The sequence below is a fragment of the Doryrhamphus excisus genome, chromosome 14, assembly GCF_030265055.1.
Source record: "Doryrhamphus excisus isolate RoL2022-K1 chromosome 14, RoL_Dexc_1.0, whole genome shotgun sequence".
NCBI lineage: Eukaryota > Metazoa > Chordata > Actinopteri > Syngnathiformes > Syngnathidae > Doryrhamphus > Doryrhamphus excisus.
In genome coordinates this window covers 15,366,646-15,388,509 of record NC_080479.1, presented here as the reverse complement: position 1 = coordinate 15,388,509, position 21,864 = coordinate 15,366,646, and the positions used below count along the sequence as shown (strand labels likewise).

The following is a 21,864-nucleotide window of genomic DNA, read 5'->3' as shown; positions in this document are numbered from 1 at the left end:
GTGAAAAAAGGTTATCAAAGCAGACCATTGGTGGTTGCGTAATCATTTTGATTCAACACCTCCTGTGGGCTTCGCCACACACAGCTATCGCCATGACTACAGATGGCAAGTGTATAAATATGAAGCTCGGCGTTATTATGTGAGATATGTCATTGTCGGTGAAATGTGTTTTGATGTGCATATGTGATACACGGCACAGCTTTTGGGTCTTTGAAGGGGTCTTTGAATTTGTTTTTACCTTGTGTGAGAAGTTGAAGGGTCCTAACTTCCTCCCGGACACGAAGCTGCAGGACCTGCTGCAGGATGTTCTGCCTCTCTGCCTCCTGCATGATACCCATTCGCTCCAGTTTTCTGTCAGTCAATCTCATCAGAGCCCGCCCTAATAAAAAAAAAAGATTAAAAAAATGGTTAGCATGTAGGCCACACATTCACCTGAGTTCGATTCTCTCGGTACTCCGGTTTTCTCCCAATTAGTGACTCCAAATTGTCCATAGGTATGAATGTGAGTGTGAATGGTTGTTTGTCTATATGTGCCCTGTGATTGGCTGGCCACCAGTCCAGGGTGTACCCCGTCTCTTGCCTGAAGACAGCTGGGATAGGCTCAAGCACCCTCGTGACCCTCGTGAGGATAAGTGGTAGAAAATGAATGAATGAATATGTGGGGGTTAAATCTGAATGGGCTGGCAACCAGTCCAGGGTGTACCCCGCCTCTCGCCTGAAGACAGCTGGGATAGGCTCCAGCATGCCTGTAAACCCTTGTGAGGATAAACGGTAAAAAAATGAATGAATGAATATGTGGGGGTTGAATCTGAATGGGCTGGCCACCAGTCCAGGGTGTACCCCGCCTCTCGCCTGAAGACAGCTGGGATAGGCTCCAGCACCCCCGCGACCCTCATGAGGAAAAGCGGTACAAATTGAAGGAATGAATGAATCTGAATGGGCTGGCAACTAGTCCAGGGTGTACCCCGTCTTTCACCTGAAGACAGCTGGGATAGGCTCCAGCATGCCTGCAAACCCTTGTGAGGATAAGCGGTAAAAATGAATGAATGAATATGTGGGGGTTGAATCCGAATGGGCTGGCCACCAGTCCAGGGTGTACCCCGCCTCTCACACCAAAACAGCTGGGGTAGGCTCCAGCATCCCTGCAAACCCTCGTGAGAATAATGGATAGAAAATGAATGAATGACTATGTGGGGGTTGAATCTGAATGGGCTGGCAACCAGTCCAGGGTGTACCCCGTCTCTCGCCTGAAGACAGCTAGGATAGGCTCCAGCATGCCCGCAAACCCTTGTGAGGATAAAGGATAGATAATGAATGAATGGATATGTGGGGGTTGAATCCGAATAGGCTGGCAACCATTCCAGGGTGTACCCCGCCTCTCGCACCAAGACAGCTGGGATAGGCTCCAGCATCCCTGCAAACCCTCGTGAGAATAAGGGATAGAAAATGAATGAATGACTATGTGAATCGGGTTGAATCTGAATGGGCTGGCAACCATTCCAGGGTGTACCCCGCCTCTCGCCTGAAGACAGCTGGGATAGGCTCCAGCACCCCCTGCGACCCTTGTTAAGATAAGCGGTAAAAAGATGAATGAATGAATATGTAGGGGTTGAATCCGAATGGGCTGGCGACCAGTCCAGGGTGCACCCCGACTCTCGCCTGAAGACAGCTGGGATAGGCTCCAGCACCCCTGCGACCCTTGTTAAGATAAGTGGTAAAAAATGAATGAATGAATGAGCATAATGGTGACTATAGAGGTGTTATTTCATGTCTAGAAGGTTCTAACAACCATATTTAGAAGGTTAGAAACCGTTTTTTAATGGTCCAACTATGGAAATTATTACCGTACAACCAGATTGGTGGAGCTGATGATATATTTTGTTGGCCATTGTGAAACTTTTTGATGTAAAGTATCTGATATTGGCACAATAGGAACAAGACTACACACGCTTTCTGAGTTCTACTTAATTAGAAACCCATAATTTAATCATGCAAGTGGTTTCTACAGTATATACATACATATAGAGGATTTGGGTTTTTTGTATTGTAAGTTTGGTGCTTGTTAGCGGTTCCTTTGTGACTTTTGTCACATGTGCGAGTATAAGCAGTTGGCAATAATTCAGGCTAATTAGTATGAATTATGTAAGACCGGGACGACTAGCTCCCTTTGCGTTTTTAATCCAATGACTTAGTTTGGCTCCTTGTTGTAAACATTGACACCCTCCCACTGGCTTTTTTCTTGACAATATAATATAATGTAAAGCATAATAATTGGTTCATATAATTCAATATTTCTTAACATGCCTGATGATGATGGGACAAATCCAACAAAAAGCAATAGAAATACTAAGATTTCATAAATCTCGACTCATCTGCTCAATCTTTAGGGATGCAAAGCGTCATCCTGCCATTTTGCCGTGTAATAGAATAGTTAGGGAAAGCTAAGTACCCCAAGGTGTGGTTACAAGACATTGTGACAATTTTCTGTACAACCACACGGGGAGCAAAATGACAAACGTAATTAAAATGCATCATCACCAATTGGCAATGAAAATGACTGTTGTGCAACTCGTTCTGCAGCAAAGAAAATAAGAGACACATAATCAACTGAAAAAGATATAATATAATGTTATGAGTAGCCTTCTTAACCGCGGATGCAGACGACTCCATTTTTGGTGCCCTCGGCATCCCGGAGAGGAGACACAATAACGGCCGTGTTACACCCGCAAACGTAATAACTGCCCACAAACGTAATACACCACAAACGTAATACAAATCTGCAGTTTTTAATGTAATAATGATAATAATAATAATAATAATAATCCCGCAAATGTAAGAAATTTCCCACAAATATCAGGGGTCTCAAACTCAATTTACCTGGGGGCCACTGGAGCTAGGGTCTGGGCAAGGCTGGGCCGCATCAGGTTTTATTAAAAACTTTTCTACAATAAAAGCTCTGATAAAACATTCCACTGTTCTCAAATATCTTAATTTTTATTTTTCTGCACAAAATAAGATGAAAAATAAATAAACAAATCAAGAATAAAGAAAATCAATCAATCAGTAATAAATAAATATAATAATAGTAATAATAATAAAACGGCAAATAATAAAAACTCAAGAAACCACATATGGTGGGTAGACAAATTATTTTTTTCAGATTAAAATGAACAAAGCATTATTAGAGCCCTGTAGACATGACAAAACAACTTTATTTACAACATATTGCGCAACTGCAGGGTCTTGAGACACATGCTAACTCGCAAACTAGAGAGCTAGCGACCTAAACGGCAGCCTTCAAGTTATTTCCTTTAAACTTAAATAGCCAAAAACTTACCACTTCCACACGGATAGGGAGGATAACTATTAACAGTTATTTAACCTTTAACATGAACATTAATCAAACGTAATAATTTTTTCTGGGTACATGATACCATACAGCATCCATATCAAACTTGCGTTTGATTAAACTTTCATATCAAGGCGGGGGCCTCAAACTAGTGTGGCCCGCGGGCCACGTCTTTGACACCCATGCGCAAACATAATAAAATTTGCCTACTGCAAATGTAATACTGAATTTCCTACAAATTTAATAACTATTACATTTGCAGGAAATTATTACATATGTTGGAAAATGAAAATCTGTAAATGTAATAACGTCCCACAAATGTAATATTAGACAAAATAATGATCTTTGTTGTTGTTTGTTCTTTCTTCTTTTAATGAGGGAGAAGGTGTAGATGTCATTTTGAGGATTTTAACAAGATAATTCTTTTTTTTCTTTTTTTGTGGAAAAAATATTATTCAAAGAGTATCATTTGACTACATTAAAGGAATCTTTAATTATTAAATTATTATTTAATTTAAATTAAAAAAGATAACATAATTGTGATAATTGCAATTGTTTTTATAAAATTATTACTATTATTAATATTATATTTTATTATTTCTTTTGATTATTTCTTCCCCAAATACAAACAAAATCACACATACAATAATATACTGTAACTAAAATGCACATGTACGCCCACAAACAAAATGTAATAATTTCCTGCAAATTTAATAGTTATTACATTTGCAGGAAATTCAGTATTACGTTTGCAATAGGCAAATTTTATTACGTTTGTGGGAAATTTATTACATTTGCGGGATTATTACATTCAAAGCTGCAGATTTGTATTATGTTTGCGGTTTATTACGTTTGTGGGCAGTTATTACTATGCTATGCTATGTTATTTTAGTCATTCTCATGCAATAAATTGTGAAATAAATATGAATAATCTCATTATTGAGTTACCGGTAAAGGTGACCCATCGATGCAAATATTTCCACCGAATCTCAAATGATGTTTTTCAGAGCGTTTTCTAATAATAATAAATCACGCAAGGTTCATTGAGTCCAAGTATTAATTTCCTGAGTCCCCCCCCCCCCCCCTCCCATCAGGCATCACAGATAATTTTTCAAACTGCAATTAATTCACTGACCGCAAAAGAGTGTGGGAGGACTTAAGTAGTCATGCGGGACAAATGATGTGAAATGCTGGAAAATTAAAAAAAAAACAAAAAAACAAAAGAAATCCAAACCGATCCCACAGAATGCAAGAAATGACCGCAACTTATGAATACTACATATGTGGTGGTGGATTGGTGTGTTGTAATTTGTGTGCTGGAACCACATAATCAATGTCAATAGAAAGTCCATTAGGATCCTCTATTAAAGTGGAGATGAAGTCATTGATTCAACTGTGTAACACAACGGCAAATTACCATTTGGTTGAATTCACAGATAACAAAGCATCGAAGGAATTAAAAGCATTGCTGGAATATATATATATATATATATAGACGGTCCTCATGTTGTGACATTTTGTGGTTAAGTACTCCTATAAGGGATTTATACTGTACAAAAAGAATGTCAACTGATATTAATTAATACATCATCTCTGTTTCATGTTTTACTATGGCCTATAATTAGGAAATGTCATGTACTTTGGCCTAAATTAAACTTTTCAAGCAAAAAAAAAATGGCTAAATGACTAAAATACAAATATACAGTGTTCAGAAAACACATATGTAGTATTTTATGTATTATTCTACCCGGACAAACAGACTCATTACTTATTTTTACACTACAAAAACACACATTGTTATTTACAATAAGCTTCAAATTGTGCAATATTGGACTTATGTGCAATAAGATTCATTCATTCAAGTGAAACTCAAGTATAATATGTGCAATACTACATTTTGTTTACTGAAATTTCACATTTTTTTACTGCAATTCTACATCTTGTTACTGTATAGGTTATTGTTTTTTGATGTACATATACGTATTTACACTTATTTTAAACGGCACATGCCACTTTTACATTTATATTGTTATTGTTATTGTTTTATTTTTATCCTTTTCCTTATTCTTATTTTTATGAATATGCAAAATGCATCGTGGAATTGCACTCAAATTTTGTTGTATGCATACAATGACAATAAAGGCGATTCTGATACATTGAAATTGTAAGGTGACTATAGGTGTGTGATTTCATGTCTAGAGGGTTCTAATAATGTTAAAAATCACATTTTATAAAGGTAAAAAAAAAATTTACTCATTTATGATCCTATCCATCCTGGTCACTCCCAATGAGAACCTCAACATCCTTCTACCAATATATTCACTATCTCTCCTCTGGATATGTTCGAACCATCTCAGTCTGGCCTCTCTGACTTTATCTCCAAGGCCTCTAACATGTAATGTTGTATTTGTTCCTGATCCTATCCATCCTGGTCACCCCCAATGAGAACCTCAACATCCTTCTACCAATATATTCACTATGTCTTCTCTGGACATGTCCCAACCATCTCATTCTGGTCTTATGTCCCTCTGATGTTACTCCTTCCTGATCCTATCCATCCTGGTCACTCCCAATGAGAACCTCAGTATCCTCATCTCTGCTACCTCCAGTTCTGCTTCCTGTCTTTTCCTCAGTGGCACTGTCTCGAGAACAAACAACATGGCTGGTCTCACCACAGTTTTGTATACCTTTCCTTTCATTTTAGCTGAAACTCTTTTATCGCAATATGGTTTGATGTCACTACAATAAGTCCAAAACTATTGGCTATCTACGTGAAAGGCAATTTATTTTACTACTTCCGCCAAGTGCAGTAGATTAAGTTTTCAGCTATTGTCGGAAATGGGATATGGAAGAACTGATTAAATTTCGGGGGTGATCCGTATCACCGTCTGGATACAGAATTGTTTTGAAGGACTCTTTCACATGGGTCAAAACAAGACAAGATTTCAAAGGGTCCTAAAAATATCAAACAGTGATCCAAAAAAATACAGAAATTACAGAAACTGTATGTTACTTTCATTTCATTTTCCTAACATCGGAGTGCTGACCAACCAATTCTTGCGTCCTAAATCCAAATCATTATGATGGGATTTACGATGCCGGGCGTTTTTCGTTCTTTTAACTCTCCTCATTTGTCACCGGTTCTCCACTGTCACTTATGTATTCAAATGACGTATTGACTACCATATGAATATATCGTACCTTGAATGAGGTGAATTATATTTCCACCATCCTTTATATAATAATAGGAGTTAGTGCATTCAAACTGCCAACATGATAGCTGCTCCTGCTCTCTTACTTTAAATATTTCTCAATTTATTTACTCTGATTTATATTCTTAACTGTGCTTTCTTCAGGTAAGAGCTAAAATTGTGTGAAATTCATATTCTGGTTCATGCACAAACCCAAAAAAAGAACATCAATGTATGGTGTGTTTTTTTTTTTTAATGTACAGGATTAATGACTGGCGCACAGGCAGCAGTGTTGCAAGGAGGCAGATTAATCTACAGAGCCATGGCCTGGCAAAAAAAAACTTCTTTGATGAATGGGAATGTGCAAAAGTGTGTGAACCTCGGTGAAACACACACAATAATTCAGGACCATTCGGAATAAAATGCAAATTGAGTTATACACCAGACAGTCGAGGTATAACGATACATGTTATACTGTTTGGTACCCAGCATTGGGTATGATAAAAAATAAAAGTGAGGAACGGGATCATAAATATTGTGTGGATAAATCCATCCACTGTGTAATGTATGGTCAATAATTCCAAATTATAATCTATAATAATCTTGTGCACTATCTCACATGCTTCTTTACAGTCAAGAAGGAGAAATTTAGTTCATTTAAAGATGAAACTGAATTAGAAAAATAGCATTCAGTTGCCCTACTGTAATTTTCATTGTAAAAGTAGAAACAATATTCTCTATTGCACCAAATTAATAACTATTCTGAATACGGGTGCCAGATTTATATCAAAAGTCAAAATGATTTAATTGTACATGACTAAAACCGGCAACACTTTGTCCGTCCAACATAACACTTACTGCGTCCACAATGTGGACTGAAGCATTGTCGCCGGCCATACAGGGAGTAAACTGGTCGAATCAGGGGGGGTACAATACCCCCAATAATCATAATCATACCTCCATAACGGGCTACACGGTGGTCGAGTGGTTAACGCGCAGACCTCACAGCTAGGAGACTAGGGTTCAATTCAATTTTCTCCGGGTACTCCGGTTTCCTCCCAAATTCCAAAAACATGCTAGGTTAATTAGCGACTCCAAATTGTCCATAGGTATGAATGTGAGTGTGAATGGTTGTTTGTCTATATGTGCCCTGTGATTGGCTGGCGACCAGTCCAGGGTGTACCCCGCCTCTCGCCCCAAGACCGCTGGGATAGGCTCCAGCAACCCCCCTGCGACCCTTGTGAGGAAAAGCGGTAGAAAATGAATGAATGAATGAATGTTCTGAACTCCTGTTTCCATGCTAGTGTTGTATTGAGCAGAAGAATGCTGCCTGGAGGAAATGTCTCAACAGCACCTCTGCTGGTTAGTGTTTTTTTGCCTCTTAATTAATTAATCAAACAAATGCATTGCAGGCATGCCCATAATCAGCCAAGTAAATTTAATCAGTCCCGTTCCTGACATCTTTTTCACTCATTATAATGGAAAATTTGTATTCAACCTATTCTTTTTACACATGTAGATTGGTTGGGCATTGCATTTTGTTCCCTTAAAAGACCTAAAATGAACCAACTGAGACCTTAAAACCTGAACTATGATTAAACTCTCAACAGATATTACATGGACGGTTGAAATGTTGTTTATATTGCCATAGACAAAAAGTCCTGTAAAATGCTCGTCAATATGCACAGACATATTCTGTTCTAATGATCTTCTACAGAAAATACCATTTCAATAAACCAGTCTTCACATTCAAAAAAAGCTTATAATTCTGAGGGACATGCGGTTCCTGGAGAGTTGAGTATCTCATCATTCTAAAACTAAGCCCTGTACCGTATAGAACATCAAGCAGATCATAAGATTTTAAAATCTAACAGAAGTACCGCTTGTCCAGAGGTCTTCACTCTCTGAGTGCCCTTCAAGTTTAAAATAGTGTATGTCACCTTTCATTTCCCAGTTCTGTTCATCAAAAAAACATGTCGTACGCAGCGTGAATCCGTCCGGCGGATGAGGAGATCACCGGCAGCGAAGCAGCAAAAGTGCTGTTATTTTCAAAGTGACGTGTAACTGATAGATCCCCGCTACCAAGGGAATTGGAATGAAGAGCTTCAAAAGTATTGTAATGGGACCGGCTGGATGCCGACCACCCTTCATTAAAGCACCAGTCCTTCATCTATTAATAATTAAGGATGCGGCTTTATGGTGGCATATAGTAAAGAATAGTATGGGTGCATTTTCTTATGTTGCAGAGGAAAAAAAATACAGTAAACCTCGGATATATCGGACTCGGATATATCGGAAATTCGCTCACAACGGACAGATAAAAAAGAACCGATTTTTCTGTAATGCATTTCCAATAAAAATTAATTGCATATATCGGATTTTTTATAACGGATTTCGCCTATTTCGGACAAAATCTCCAGTCCCGTTCCAATGCATTTCCATTAAATTTCCCTCGCATATATCGGATGGCCGCATCGTGGCGCTCCGATTCGCCAAATCGTGACAGGCCGCTATATGACATCATTTGCAGCGTTTGCAGCGTTGCCTGCGCGTCCAGGTACATTGGAAACATAGTCAAGGAAGTGCCTTTATATAACGGATAAAATCCGATTTACGCATATACCGGATATAAATCCGATATATGCGTAAAACGGACATTTTCTGGTATACGCATATAACGGATTTCGCTTATATCGGACAAAACCAGTGGGAACAATTGAATCCGATATATCCGAGGTTTACTGTACTTACATTAATTGCTATGTAGTTACAGGTACTACATATATACAGTGGTATGAAAAAGTATCTGAACCTTTTGGAATTTCTCACATTTCTGCATAAAATCAACATCAAATGTGATCTGATCTTTGTCAAAATCACACAGATGAAAAAAACAGTGTCTGCTTTAAGTAAAACCACCCCAACATTTGTAGGTTTTCATATCTTAATGAGGATAGCATGCAAACAATGACAGAACAGGGAGGAATAAGTAACTGAATGATCACATTTAATATTTTGTGGCCCCCCCTAACTTCAACCAGACGCTTCCTGTAGCTACAGATCAGTCTGAGACATCGATCAGGTCTAATCTTGGCCCATTCTTCTTTACAAAACTGCTGTAGTTCAGTCAGATTCCTGGGATGTCTGGCATGAATCGCGGTCTTGAGGTCACGCCACAGCATCTCAATGGGGTTCAAGTCTGGACTTTGACTTTGGCCACTCCAGAACGTGTATTTTGTTCTGAACTTTTGGCGTCATCTTTGGTGGACGGCCACCCCTTGGCAGAGAATTAACAGTGCCAAACTCTCTCCATTTGTAGACAACTTCTCTGACTCTCAATTGATTGAAGAACATCCAGACTTTTAGAGATGGTTTTGTATCCTTTCCCAGCTTTCTACAAATCAATAATTCTTGATCGTTGGTCTTCGGAACCATGGTGCACATCAGACAATGCTTCTCATCAAGACAATTCTTACCAGGTGTGTGTTTTATAGTGGGCGGGGCAGCTTTAAGCCACTCATCAGTGATTGGGCACACACCCGACTTAAATTGTTTGGTAAAAATTGGTTTCAATTGCTCTTTAAGACTCCTTAGGCACAGGGTTCAGTTATTTATTCCTCCCCCTTTTGTCATTGTTTGCATGCTAGCCTCATTAGAATATGAAAACCTATAAATGTTCGGGTGGTTTTACTTAAAGCAGACACTGTTTTTTCATCTGTGTGAATTTTTGACAAAGATCAGATCACATTTGATGGTGATTTTATGCAGAAATGTGAGAAATTCCAAAAGGTTCAGATACTTTTTCATACCACTGTACTAACAATGGCGGCACAGCGGGCGAGTGGTTAGCGTGCAGACCTCACAGCTAGGAGACTAGGGTTCAATTCCACCCTCGGCCATCTCTGTGTGGAGTTTGCATGTTCTCCCCGTGCATGCGTGGGTTTTCTCCGGGTACTCCGGTTTCCTCCCACATTCTAAAAACATGCTAGGTTAATTGGCGACTCCAAATTGTCCATAGGTATGAATGTGAGTGTGAATGGTTGTTTGTCTATATGTGCCCTGTGATTGGCTGGCAACCAGTCCAGGGTGTACCCTGCCTCTTGCCCGAAGACAGCTGGGATAGGCTCCAGCACCCCCTGCGACCCTTGTAAGGAAAAAGCTTGATGATGGAAAATATTTTTTTAAAGAATGTTCTGAACTCCTGTTTCCATGCCAGTGTTGTATTGAGCAGAAGAATGCTGCCTGGAGGAAATGTCTCAACAGCACCTCTGCTGGTTGGTGGTATCCGTTTTTGCCTCATAATTAATTAATCAAACAAATGCATTGCAGGCATGCCCATAATCAGCCAAGTAAATTTAATCAGTCCCGTTCCTGACACCTTTTTCACTCATTATAACGGAAAATTTGTATTCAACTTGCTTTGTAAGCCAACCTATTCTTTTTACAAAAGAATCCGGGCCTTGTAATGACAACAGATTAGAGACTAATATCTAATTATGCCTTAATATGCTTTAATGCATTTTTAATGACGGCAGGGTGTCTCTGCGATGGATGGGAGGTAAAGATTGGGGGAGAACAATAGGGAGGATGGGCGACATCGATTTTGAAGTGGCAGTGAATAGCTGCTGCATACTGAAGGAGTTCATTACTAAAATGTTGCAGATAAATGTTTGGGCCATATGTGCTGTAAATTGGAAAAATAAATCTTGATTATTTTTTACGTACACAAATTAGTGTTTGTACATAATATTACATTCATCATTTGCATTCTCATAGAAACTGAGCCAAGATGCATATTATGTCATAGACGTGACACTTGGATTGTTTAAATTGTGTTCTGCTAACTAACCTTTGACGTGGACACAGACTGAATTATTTGAAGATTTCCCGCATATCATTATCATGTATTTTCTGGAAGGTACATATGTTTATCCTTTACTGAATGTGCATAAGCGACCATGCTTTGTATGATCCCGGTAATGTCACGCCCGGTGTAGGCTCCCGCATGGCAGTTTGCTTAAGTTACTTTCTAGGGCTTTAGTTTCTGTTTGGACACTCTTATTTTGTATGGAACTTCCTGCTTTGCCTTGTCTTTTTCCTTCGTTGCCCTAATCACCCACACCTGTCCCTAATTTATGTTTGTATTTAGTTCAGGTGTGCGCTTCTCCTTGCGTGGCATCATTATCATTTGTCAGTCTGCTTCCTGAGTTGCTTTATCCTGCTGCTGCCATTATTATTATTATTATTATTAAATTGGTAATGGTTTTATTTCATTTGAACATGCATCATATTACAATTGAATGCATCACATAATCAGTTCACAGTTCTACATGTCCAAAAGGAGTAGGAAGAAGCAAAGCTTATTAAATCCTACCCCTCCATCTGGTACTTTTACAATCTGTAACTGTTACATTTGTTCACTTCCTGCTTTCCTAATATAGTTTAAGTTTGTTTTTTTTTGTTTTTTTTATTTTTTTAATTTTAATTTTCATCCCAATATAATTTAAGTTTGTTTTTATAATTTTAATTTTAATTTTAATTTTAATTTTAATTTTAATTTTAATTTTCATTTTCATTTTCATTTTCATTTTCATTTTCATTTTAATTTTAATTTTAATTTTAATTTTAATTTTAATTATTGTCATGTACCGAAGTACGAGGTGATATGACCATATGACCAAGGTTTTTTTGTTTGTTTTTTTAATTTAAATTTTTATCGTAATATAATTTGGTTTTTTTTTTTATTAAAATTTGGTATTTTGGTAAAATTTTGCCATTTGGTCCTGTTCTCTGCATTCTGTGATCGAACCGTAAAGCTTTCAAACCCGACCGTGACAGAATGATCCCACTAAGCCGGAGATGCACACACCTGAACTAAATACAAACAGAAATTAGGGACAGGTGCGGGTGATTAAGGCAATGAAGGAAGAAGACAAGGCAAAGCAGGAAGTTCCATACAATATAAGAGTGTCCAAACAGAAACTAAAGCCCAAGAAAGTAACTTCAGTAAACCACCATGCGGGAGCCTACACCAGACGTGACAGGTAAATCATTATAGCTGAATAACAAACCGATACCATTAAGTTAAAACACTCTGACGGAGTTAAAGTACAATTATTTAATCCGGCGTATTCTCATGAGAAATAAGTACAAAATGAGTGTTTTCCCAAGATTCATAATATGACAAATCATATGAGCACTGCTGTGGCTGTGCAACGACGGGCTTGCCCATCAAAACAATGACCCGCCTCAGCACGCTCCCTAAATACGCTCCATTTATCACGGTATTATTTTTTTTATACAGCAGTCTGGGTGCATGTAGTTCATGCGATTAATCTGTTTCACACGAATGATTAATTTCAGTGACATGTCGTCAGGGAAGGCAGATGGAGAAATGAAAAGTCAAATAATGTGTCATGATTTACACGCTGGGCTGCACGGTGATCTAGTGGTTAGTGCGCAGACCTCGCAGCTAGGAGACCCGAGTTCAATTCCATCCTCGGCCATCTCTGTGTGGAGTTTGCATGTATGGAGTTTGGAGTACCCGGAGAAAACCCATGCATGCACGGGGAGAACATGCGAGGGTGGAATTGAACTCGTGTCTCCTAGCTGTAAGGCTTGTGCGCTAACCACTCATACACCGTGCAACCGAGTACTGATTTTGAATTACAAAAAAAAAACAAGACTTATAGGTGAAAGATCAAATTTGTAAAGTATTACCAATCACAATTTTTCCAAGTGGTTAGCGCGCAGACTTCACAGCTAGGAGACCAGTGTTCAATCCCACCCTCGGCCATCACTGTGTGGAGTTTGCATGTTCTCCCCGTGCATGCGTGGGTTTTCTCCGGGTACTCCGGTTTCCTCCCCCCACATTCCAAAAACATGCTAGGTTAATTGGCGACTCCAAATTGTCCATAGGTATGAATGTGAGTGCCCTGTGATTGGCAGGAAAAGTGATAGAAAGGAATGAATGAATGAATGATTTACACGGTGCTTGGTCTGCTGCCCTCTGCTGTCTCGTTGCAGTTCTGCTGAGGAAGCCTCGCTTCCGGTCATCTGGCAGCGTGCAGCTGCATCCAATTAGTAATCAAGGCCTTCTTAAGCCATGCTGTCTAGTCAGTTCCTTGCCAGATTGTTGTCTGTCTTTGTCAGCGCATTCGTTGTTGCTACTTTGTTCTTTTAGTTGTACTTTGTTAGCTTCTGTTTTTCCTCCTCTTTGAGCGCCTGCTCTTGTTAGCCCTCTGATCAAGGGCTGCACGGTGACAAAGTGGTTAGCGTGCAGACCTAACAGCTAGGAGAACAGGGTTCAATTGCACCCTCGGCCATTTCTGTGTGGAGTTTGCATGTTTTCTCCGGGTACTCCAAAAACATGCTAGGTTAATTGGCGACTCCAAATTGTCCATAGGTATGAATGTGAGTGTGAATGGTTGTTTGTCTATATGTGCCCTGTGATTGGCTGGCCACCAGTTCAGCCTCTCGCTCGAAGAATGCTGGAATAGGCTCCAGCGAACCCTCTGCGACCCTTGTGAGGAAAAGCGGTAGAAAATGAATGAATGAATGTCCTGCTTACCGTCTTTATTATTGTTTGTTATTATTGTTAACATTATTGTTTGTCAATAATATATCATTTATTACACAGTGCGACATCATTATTCTTGCTAATTGGACAATAAATACAGAGAAATGTCATATGCTAAGGTGTACTCACTTATTTCATCCTGAAGTAAGCTGGAAGATGCTTGTCACTGCCGTCCTTCCATAGTGAAAAACAGCAGGCAGCAATTATTACAGATATTTTTATGCTTTGCTGAATGAATTCATAAATTTGCCAAAAATCGATTTATCCTTTTACAACTGATCAGTTTCCATCACACGTTTTAAGAAAGACATATTTTATATATGTTTTATAACTATTGCAAAACAAAGTGTGAAATATCCCATTCCTAATGACAAAAATTATAGCTCTTTTGTGGTTGACTATGGACTGTTATGAGTTTAAAAATATGTAAATTTCAGCAAATTTTACATATATCATGTCCAGGTCTGGAACCGGTTAACGGTGCAACTGTAAACCACATTATCATATTTAGAAGAAACACATAATTTTTAATCTTGAGGCAATGACTTGATTTAAAAACATATATCACGCATCTAAAACCCAATTCCTTTAATTAAACCCAGAAATAAATACATTTTACGAATCGCTGCAGACTGGCGAGGTGCCAAAAGGCGCAGCGAGATTCAAACCATCAGACCGTTTTCCCAGTGAATGCTAAATAGCACTCAGTGTAGTGCATATAATGGTGAAAAGTGCATGAAGGACAAAAACGAGACTGTGAATCATTCTGCCACTCTCCGTGACCTCGCAGCGATTTTACGCTGTCAGAGCATTGCTGAATCGAAGAGGCTCTCGACGGCAACAAACAAACATATTAGCATGATCAGTCGCGCTCCGAGAGGTGTAGTGCATCGCAATTAACAGTCGTCTGTTACCACCAGGACCAAAGTGTTGTTCCGCAGCAGGGTGACCTTGAGGATCCTTGTTATGGAAATGATTGACGTGGCAAAGTGTTGTCGGTGCTAACGCTGTGGGGATGAGTGTGAGGCTCCGGGAGGGGTTTTTTTTAATGACAAAGGTCTCGAGCAAGATGATGAGTGACACTTCCATATATATTCCATATCCAATCCATATATTGATGTATGGATCGATTGGCTAAACTCAAGGCCTGTACATGATGTGCTATTGGGTACCTGTGATATCGTGTTGTTTGAAGGAGTCGCTGTAGATCTGATGCTGATTTGGACAGTGTTTCTTCAACCACTTGCACACGTCCTGTTGGGTCCACAGCGCCACCGGTTTGGACAGCTTCACATATCCCGGCTGTCAAAAATTAACATATTACCACAAAACATGTTAATAATCACACAAACTATAAAGGGAATGTACCACAGCCCAATCTGACAGGTATGGTGGCTAAACATATGAGTGTGCATGGTGTGTTGAAACCATCCTTCTATATTCTGTACCACTAGTTCTCACAGTGGTTATGGGTATATGCTGGAGCTCTCTTTGGGCAAGAGGCAGGTACACCCTGGACTGGACAAAGAAAGAGAAAAACGTTTTCGCACAAGGCCAAAAATGTATAATTAGGTAGAAAAAAAACATACATAAGTTGCACTGGAGTATAAGTCGCACAAGGCCAAAAATGCATAATTAGTTAGAAAAAAAACATACATAAGTCGCACTGGAGTACAAGTCGCACAAGACCAAAAATGCATAATTAGGTAGAAAAAACATACATAAGTCGCACTGGAGTATAAGTTGCACAAGGCCAAAAATGCATAATTAGGTAGAAAAAAACATACATAAGTCGCACTGGAGTATAAGTCGCTCAAGGCCAAAAATGCATAATTAGTTAGAAAAAAAACATACATAAGTCGCACTGGAGTATAAGTCGCTCAAGGCCAAAAATGCATAATTAAGTAGAAAAAAAAACATACATAAGTTGCACTGGAGTATAAGTCGCACAAGGCCAAAAATGCATAATTAGGCAGAAAAAAAAAACATACATAAGTCGCACAAGGCCAAAAATGCATAATTAGGTAGAAGAAAACATACATAAGTCGCTCTGGAGTATAAGTCGCACAAGGCCAAAAATGCTTAATTAGGTAGAAAAAAAATATATAAGTCGCACTAGACCAAAAATGCATAATTAGGTAGAAAAAAAACATACATAAGTCACACTGGAGTATAAGTTGCACAAGGCCAAAAATGCATAATTAGGTAGAAAAAAAATATATAAGTCGCACTAGACCAAAAATGCATAATTAGGTAGAAAAAAAACATACATAAGTCACACTGGAGTATAAGTTGCACAAGGCCAAAAATGCATAATTAGGTAGAGTAAAACATACATAAGTCGCACTGGAGTATAAGTCGCACAAGGTCAAAAATCCATAATTAGGTAGAAAAAAAACATACATAAGTCGCTCTGGAGTATAAGTCGCACAAGGCCAAAAATGCATAATTAGGTAGAAAAAAACATGCATAAGTCGCACAAGGCCAAAAATGCATAATTGGGTAGAAAAAATAAACATACATAAGTTGCACTGGAGTATAAGTCGCACAAGGCCAAAAATGCATAATTAGGTAGAGAAAAACATACATAAGTCGCACAAGGCCAAAAATGCATAATTGGGTAGAAAAAAACATACATAAGTCGCACTGGAGTATAATTCGCACAAGGCCAAAAATGCATAATCAGGCAGAAAAAAAACATACATAAGTCGCAGTGGAGTACAAGTCGCACAAGACCAAAAATGCATAATTGGGTAGAAGAAAACATACATAAGTCGCTCTGGAGTATAAGTTGCACAAGGTCAAAAATCCATAATTGGGTAGAAAAAAAACATACATAAGTCGCACTGGAGTATAAGTCAGCAAGAGGGAACAGCAATGGAGACAGCAATGTTTCTGATTCTGATGGAGCAGCTACTACGATCACAAACAAGCAAGGGGTGGTTAAAATTTCAAGCGCACACCTTCCACTTTGGCCTGCCCTCTGGCTGCCGTGTGGTGTGGCATAGCAATGGTGAGCCATTCCTATCCTATCCAGAGAGTATAGACTAACAGGTGCTGGCAGTCTTTCTTCTTTTTGCCTTCCAGGTCTCTCCGCCATATTCAGTCCCTGTCAGCGCTATCTCATCCCCCCATGCCCACATTTTTGCCTCTCATCTCTCTCACCTCTTATTATATGGCAAACCTTTGCTGCTCCTTCCCACTCATTCTTTATATAGAATCCTAAAATTAGGAATTTGGAAAAATTGTTATGCTAATTTTGAGCATACTGGTGTGGTTACTGGAATGTGTTTGCAGGGCAATGCTTCCATTTAGTGGTGATTTATAGGTATTGCTAGAACTAATGTTAAAGAAAGACATGTATGTACTGTTTAAGGCATTGACAGCCAACATTGTTATAACCCAAACCAAGCTAAGACTTATAAAAAAACTCAACTCCCCATGGACCACAGCAGATTTACAGCTACACACAATTCTTATTCATGTTTTAAATTACTTATTTTCTGTTATTATGTCCATTATATTGAGTAAAATGAGTGCAAATGTTACTATAGGGGTGCTATTTCATGTCTACAGTGCTCTAATAATGTTCATTCATTCATTTTCTACCGCTTTTCATCACGAGGGTCGCGGTCGAGGGTGCTGGAGCCTATCCCAGCTCTCTTCGGGCGAGAGGCAAGGTACACCCTGGACTGGTGGCCGGCCAATCACAGGGCACATATAGACAAACAACCATTCACACTCACATTCATACCAATGGACAATTTGGAGTCGCTAATTAACCTAGCATGTTTTTGGAATGTGGGAGGAAACTGGAGAAAACACACACATGCACGGGTAGAACATGGCCGAGGGTGGAATTGAACTCGGCTCTCCTAGCTGTGAGGTCTGCACGCTAACCACTCGCCCACCGTGCAGCCGCTCTAATAATGTAAAAAAAACATAATTACAATAAGGAATCCTACTTTGTGGAAATTAATTTATCTTGGTCGGGTCTGGAACTAATTAACCCTGACAAAAACCCTTAGAAACTCCTTACACCAAACAGACCAGGTCCTCTCTGCAGATGGGTAAATAAACGCCCCCCCCCCCCCCCCCCCCCCCGCTCCATTATGTAAGGAAATACAGTCAGTATTCCAAGCAGGCAAGCAAAATGACAGACGGCCAAATGAAGCGGGAAGGCAGGTAGGCCGCAATGCACTTAATGCGATTGCTTGGCAGCTCGTATCACTGCTGAATCTGCAGGGAGGTAAGGGGCGTGTGGAGGGAGGGGTGTGGAAGACATCGAGGTGTGTGTGGGGGGGGTACACATAGGAAAAAAAAAAAACGCATTAAGCATTAAACACGGCTCTACTCAATGGTAATTAACCCCGACTATGAGCCTGAGGCAACAAAAAGGAAAGGGATGCCAAAAGCAGAAAGAGTGATGGACGGAGTTTCTTAAAGAAAGACGAGTGTGTAACACACTGTGTGTGTGTGTGTGTGTGTGAGTGTGTGTGTGTGGCCGGACTAACGGATGAAGACTAAGAGGAAAACGCCAGCGCTTCGCAGTGAACACAGAGGGATTTGACACAGGAGACTCATTTTCCATGAACCCATTTGTAAGTCAATGGCCATCTGTGCTTTATATTCTACTCTGATTTAGCCCGTAGCAGCGCTGGAAAATAGGTGAGGTGGTGCCATGTTGCCAGCGAGCATAGCCAAAGAGCGGAGGGAAAACATCAGCGAGAAGGTGAGGAAAAAAAAACAAAAAAAAAAACAAGGGGGACTACAATCATGCTCAAAGAGCTGTACTCAAAACTGTGGGCCAATTAGAGGTTTGAGTGACAGCATGGGAGTGTGAGAAGAAGCCTGGACTGTAAAATACAGTCAAATACATCTGGACACAGGCATCCCTCACTACTTCATGCTTCACTCTATATAACAAGGTTTTTCAAAAATATATTAATTTATAAATTATTTTGTTGATAGAAAATGGCTTATTTTTTGTCCAAAAATAGGCAATTTTCTTTCACAATTTTCAAATATAAAAAGGGCGAGAACTAATATAAGGCCTTCAAAAGACACATTCAAAGAGGTTATGCAGTATTCTAAACTAGTCACTAGGTGTCAGTAATGTTACACTAATGAGAAAGCATCCATTACAGGAAGTACTATACAGAACAGGAAGTAAACAGTCTTATGTGTCTTATTTTCTGTTATTATCTCAACTCTATTGTGGAATACCAATGTAAAGGTGACTAGGAGTCCATAGGAGTCCATAAACCTCCTCTTTGGTCTTCTCTACGCTTCCTACCAATATATTCACTATCTCTCCTCTGGACATGTCCCAACCATCTCAGTCTGGCCTCTCTGACTTTATCTCCAAGGCCTCTAATATGTAATGTCTTTATGATCCTATCCATCCTGGTCACTCCCAATGAGAACCTCAGCATCCTCATCTCTGACATGTCCCAACCATTTCAGTCTGGTCTCTCTGACTTTATCTCCAAGGCCTCTAATATGTAGTGGACCGATGATCCTATCCATCCTGGTCACTCCCAATGAGAACCTCAGCATCCTCATCTCTGACATGTCCCACGCATCTCAGTCTAGTCTCTCTGACTTTATCTCCAAGGCCTCTAATATGTAATGGACCGATGATCCTATCCATCCTGGTCACTCCCAATGAGAACCTCAGCATCCTCATCTCTGACATGTCCCAACCATTTCAGTCTGGTCTCTCTGACTTTATCTCCAAGGCCTCTAATATGTAATGGACCGATGATCCTATCCATCCTGGTCACTCCCAATGAGAACCTCAGCATCCTCATCTCTGACATGTCCCACGCATCTCAGTCTAGTCTCTCTGACTTTATCTCCAAGGCCTCTAATATGTAATGTCCCTATGATCCTATCCATCCTGGTCACTCCCAATGAGAACCTCAGCATCCTCATCTATGACATGTCCCAACCATTTCAGTCTGGTCTCTCTGACTTTATCTCCAAGGCCTCTAACATGTAATGTCCCTCTGATGTACTCCTTCCTGATCCTATCCATCCTGGTCACTCTCAATGAGAACCTAAGCATCCTCATCTCTGCTACCTCCAGTTCTGCTTAGTGTATTTTCCTAAGTGGCATTGTCTCCAGACCAAACAACATGGCTGGTCTCACCACAGTGAGCAAATGTAAGATGAAGAAGGTCTTCTATGCTGGAACTATGAAAATATTCTATTTATATATACCGTAAGGAATCCTTTCACTGATGATGGTCTGACCTGGAACCAATTCACCATGATAAACATGGGACACATCCAAAAACCGAGGCAATTCCTCCCATTGGAAGTATACTATAAAGCCAAAAATGAAGAAAATGTAAAATATTTATTAATGATATATAGAAGGAACTCATGGTTCATGCAGACATCCTGGTGAGATTGAATTCCATGGTGTTTCTTAACTTTTTTACTAAATTGCTGGCACTTTTGCCCTCATGGCGGGTTATTATTATTTATTGTACGAAAGCAGAGGCCAAATTTTGTCAGCAGTGAACACAAACTGAATTTTACAATACGTGGATTGTACAAATCCGGGTTTTGGTAGCGGAATTTGGAAATCATAATGCAATCATCACACAGACAAATCAAGAAACTACCACCACAAATTAGAGAGAATTTACAAATGTGCTGCAAACATAGCATCCCATGCTGCGCCATCCTTGGCTTCGATGGATAACTGAAAGCCCAGCATGGCATGCAGTATTCTTTGTGTGTTACCGTAGCAACACAGCAAGGACAAGCTCAAAAATTAAAGAAAAGAAATAAAGCCCCGGGGAAACACACAACCCTGACATGAACCGGCAAGTGGAATAAACAGCAGCACAGTTCCAACCTCGGTGACAAACTATAACACACACAATGGACCGTGTAATTGCCGACACACAACACTGATATGCATTTAAAGATCCAATATGGATGTAGTCAGCGAAATTAATCAAGAGGCAATCACCTCCCTTTGCGGGTGCTGGTGATTCACAATTAAATGCATTGAAAAGAATTCCACAGGCAAACTCTATGTTACGGAATGCTTGGAATTGGCAGAGGGAAATAGACTGCAGGAATCACAGCATTAAGCAAAGTGATGCGTTTAGGTTTCGAAGAGTATTCATTCATTTTCTACTGCTTATCCTCATGAGGGTCACAGGGGTGCTGGAGCCTATCATAGCTGTCTTTGGGCGAGATGCGGGGTACACCCTGGACTGGTGGCCAGCCAATCACAGGGCACATATAGACAAACAACCATTCACACTCACATTCATACCTACGGACAATTTCGTCGCCAATTAACCTAGCATGGATATGTTTTTACCTGGAGAAAACCCACACATGCACGGGGAGAATGTGCAAACTACCAAGGAGGGAATCGAACCCGATTCTCTTCGCTGTGTGCCCTGTGCGCTAACCACTCAGTTTCCAAATATCATGTGGTGTCCAATCATCAGGGCTGTTATCACTGACATAATTGCTTTGTAATTGCAAGGTTTTCTATAAGGTTTTTCTAAATATGAAATATCAGAATGTAAAAATAGAGAATGATTGTGGAAATATATAAATACAGTGCGGCTGCAAGGTGTTAGTCGAGTGGTTAGCACGTAGGCCTCACAGCTAGGAGACCAGGGTTCAATTCCACCCCCACCCTCAGAGTTTGCATGTTCTCCCCGTGCATGCGTGGGTTTTTTCCGGGTATTCCGATTACCTCCCAAATT

The 21,864-nt window shown here is 39.8% G+C and overlaps 1 protein-coding gene across 7 annotated transcripts in view; it reads right to left on the bottom strand.

Annotated features, from left to right (window-relative positions):
- Positions 1–21,864, bottom strand: part of samd12 (sterile alpha motif domain containing 12) — a 110,340-nt gene that overhangs the window by 61,888 nt on the left and 26,588 nt on the right. For all 7 annotated transcript variants that reach the window (XR_009119404.1, XR_009119405.1, XM_058047662.1 and 4 more), the window contains exons 3-4: positions 15,292–15,421; positions 239–379 (exon numbers count right to left, since the gene is read on the bottom strand). Coding sequence is in view for 5 of the 7 variants with exons in the window: in XM_058047662.1 (XP_057903645.1) it covers positions 239–379; positions 15,292–15,421 (271 nt within the window). In the remaining 2 variants the exon portion in view is untranslated. The remainder of the gene's footprint in view (positions 1–238; positions 380–15,291; positions 15,422–21,864) is intronic.